Raw genomic sequence first — 2,854 nt, 5'->3', positions numbered from 1 at the left:
TCGAGTAACGCTCCTGACGTCATCAACAATGAAACTCGCGCCACGGCATGATAATTTGATAACATATGTTTTGGTAATGTTTGACGTGCAGGGAAATGCTTTATTTTGACAAGGCCGAACTGGATCTAGTCACTTAACAGTTTTACTGGTAAAACCTACATTTTAGGATAATGAAGAAACGAAAGCAATTAACGCTATCTACTGGTGTTAATGTTGAATTTCAACTATTAATCTATCGCTATACAGGCAATTGTTTCGTTCAAATGGAGAAACAATTTTCACCCGTCATACCATGACGGGCGATTTTCTAGTAAATAAATAATTCTATTCTATTCAATTCAAGAGTCACAACTGACTTCAACTGTATTTATGTCGAGGGCTGCATACTAAGTGCCTTGCCTCCATTATTTTATATACCGATAGATGGCAGCACCATCACCGGATCGAACAGTTAGTGAGAATTTAGAACTAGTCCAGGAGCTAATAGCTACCTAGTACTAGCACCCCCAGAGGTATCGTTTCACTTGGAGGACATTGAGACCACGAGCATATTTAACGTCGCCCAGTCCCCATTAATGACGACGGTGGGTCTTCGACCAGCGAGGATCGAACCCGAGGCCCTCCGGTCCCGAGTCCAATGCCTTACCGATCAGGCTACTAATAAATAAACTGGTAGAAGGATTTCTAGTTGACGTTCTCTTTCTCTGGTAGTTGACTAACAGAGGTTACGTTCGCATAGTGCTACCGGTCAACCACAATTAACCAGTGACTAATCAGGAAAAGGCGCAGGTAAAAAATTTTACTATTGGTCAAATGTCACGTGGTTCAATCAACCAGCTGAAATTGCTGTTAACCGGTTGGTAGACGGAGAATAACCGGTTAATAACCATTGACGTCATTAGCAGTCATGTGATCAACCTGACTTTAGGGACTCTAACTTGCCTGACTGCCGTCGACTGAACTGTAAATCGAAGTCGTGTTTCGAAACATGAAAAAATTCATCATTATCTTTTTCTTCGCTTACTTTCATTTCGCTCAAAAATTTAGTGCTTTTAATATTTGTTTTGGGTGCAAAACGTTTTTTATCTCATTTGCAAGGCTTTTCATAATTTTTTTGTCTAGCCGATTTATAGCTTTACTCTTTTGTTTTGGCATTAGCTTAGCCTGTACGCTTGCTTCTGTATAATGGCGCTTTCGCTGTTTGTGAATTTTTAAGTCCTTGTTAATTTTCCCACTAAAGTCTGAATTGTGTGGCCAGAAATTGTGTTGCTGAAAGCTAAATATGTAATATTAAAAGTCAGTATGCTTTTAAAAGAAAAGAGAATGGTGATTGTTTTCCACTAACTAGAAATTGTACAGTTATTTTCTAAATATTGTGTGTTTGATGTAAACATGAATCAAGAAGCGGAAAATAGTGTGAATGATTCCAAAAGTGGAAGCGCTAATGTTGATGCATCATTAGAAACAGAAAAAAAGAAATCTAGTCAAGATGTGGTATATTATTTTTATTACTTTGATGTTTTATGTAATATGTATCAGTGCATATTGTGACCGCTATGTTGAGGTAAAATTCGTCCATTTAAAAGACATGTTGTTCAGAGAGCGCCGTTTTTTGTCTTTTAAATCATTTTGTTGTAGTGTTTTATTTTTCAATGATTCCGGTGCGTCAAAAATGACATCCAGTGTTCTAAACAAAAAAGTGAGGAGGAGTGTAAATAGAGATTTATTTTTATTCTTACCTAAGTCAGTATCTTTTTTTTTTTTTTTTTTTTTTTTTGAAAGCGTGACACTTTTGACGGTTTAATGTACATGAAACATTTTGTGACAAACTACAAGCAACTTATTTTTTTTTTTGAATTTTAATGGATCTTTTAATTTATAGCGTTTTAATTATGCTGTAAAGAGAATATTTGATTAAGTGGTGCATAAAGTAAAAAAGAAATATGCACATATACTGATTGTATGAATTCACGAAAAACACGTTGAGCTTTACATCTCAGTTATGCTGCCAAAAAATGATATCAAATAAAATATGGGTTCAGCCATTATTGTCTTTTACTTGAACGTTCTTTAAGATTAAAAGCTTAACAGCAATGGAGATAAACTAGCTGAAAAGAGGAAATCGAATAATTTGGTCCCTTGAAAAAAAAAGTAATTTATAGTAACTGTTAGTGTTTCTCGCTGTCCCAAAAAAGGGGGAGGGCACTTTCATATAAGAGAACACTTTAATTCCTTTAAAATGGCAATTTTTAACCCTTTCTAGCTAGGTGGTCACAAAAAAGGACACTTATTAAAACATTTCTGAAGCAATGTATCATTACGACTAGAGACATACCGAGTAGCACTTTGGCCTAGTACGCATTTCACTAGAGACGTACCGAGTCGCACTTTGGCCGAGTACCGAGTACTCAACCTTTCACTACTCGGCCAAGTACCGAGTTTCAATTATGTTTTAAGAAGAACAACCGACACATACATGATGAATTTTGAACTCATTGGAATAGTAGTATAGACCTCCATGCCCAAATAATAGTTTTAAAACAAAATTCCAGCTGAAATTTAATTATGCATTATTTAAAAGATTTTGTTTGTGTCAATATTTTTTACAAACAAGTTATTTTTTAAATTAAAATTAACAAATAACAGGTAAGATTAACCAATTTGGAATTAAAACAAATTATATCAATCTATATACTTCTAGTCCGCCAAAGATAAATAATTTTTAAAAGTAAATGAAGCAACGTTTAAAGCACAAATGTGCAAGAGCACTGTAGACACGTGTTTCTGCATTACAAGGAATGTCTTTTTCAGTGAATAAAATGTGAGCTAATGAATGTAAAAAAATCTGACAAGT

General features: G+C 34.8%; 1 protein-coding gene across 1 annotated transcript in view; it reads left to right on the top strand.

Annotated features, from left to right (window-relative positions):
- Positions 1-1,392: 1,392 nt before the first annotated feature.
- The window catches only part of LOC129216349 (zinc finger MYM-type protein 4-like), a 76,435-nt gene continuing 74,973 nt past the window's right edge, over positions 1,393-2,854 (top strand). The window contains exon 1 of the mRNA XM_054850563.1: positions 1,393-1,494. Within this exon, the coding sequence (XP_054706538.1) occupies positions 1,393-1,494 (102 nt within the window). The remainder of the gene's footprint in view (positions 1,495-2,854) is intronic.

Source organism: Uloborus diversus, chromosome 2 (assembly GCF_026930045.1).
Source record: "Uloborus diversus isolate 005 chromosome 2, Udiv.v.3.1, whole genome shotgun sequence".
Taxonomy (NCBI): Eukaryota; Metazoa; Arthropoda; class Arachnida; order Araneae; family Uloboridae; genus Uloborus; species Uloborus diversus.
Note: the sequence above shows the minus strand (reverse complement) of the source record. Positions and strands in the feature narration are given on the sequence as shown.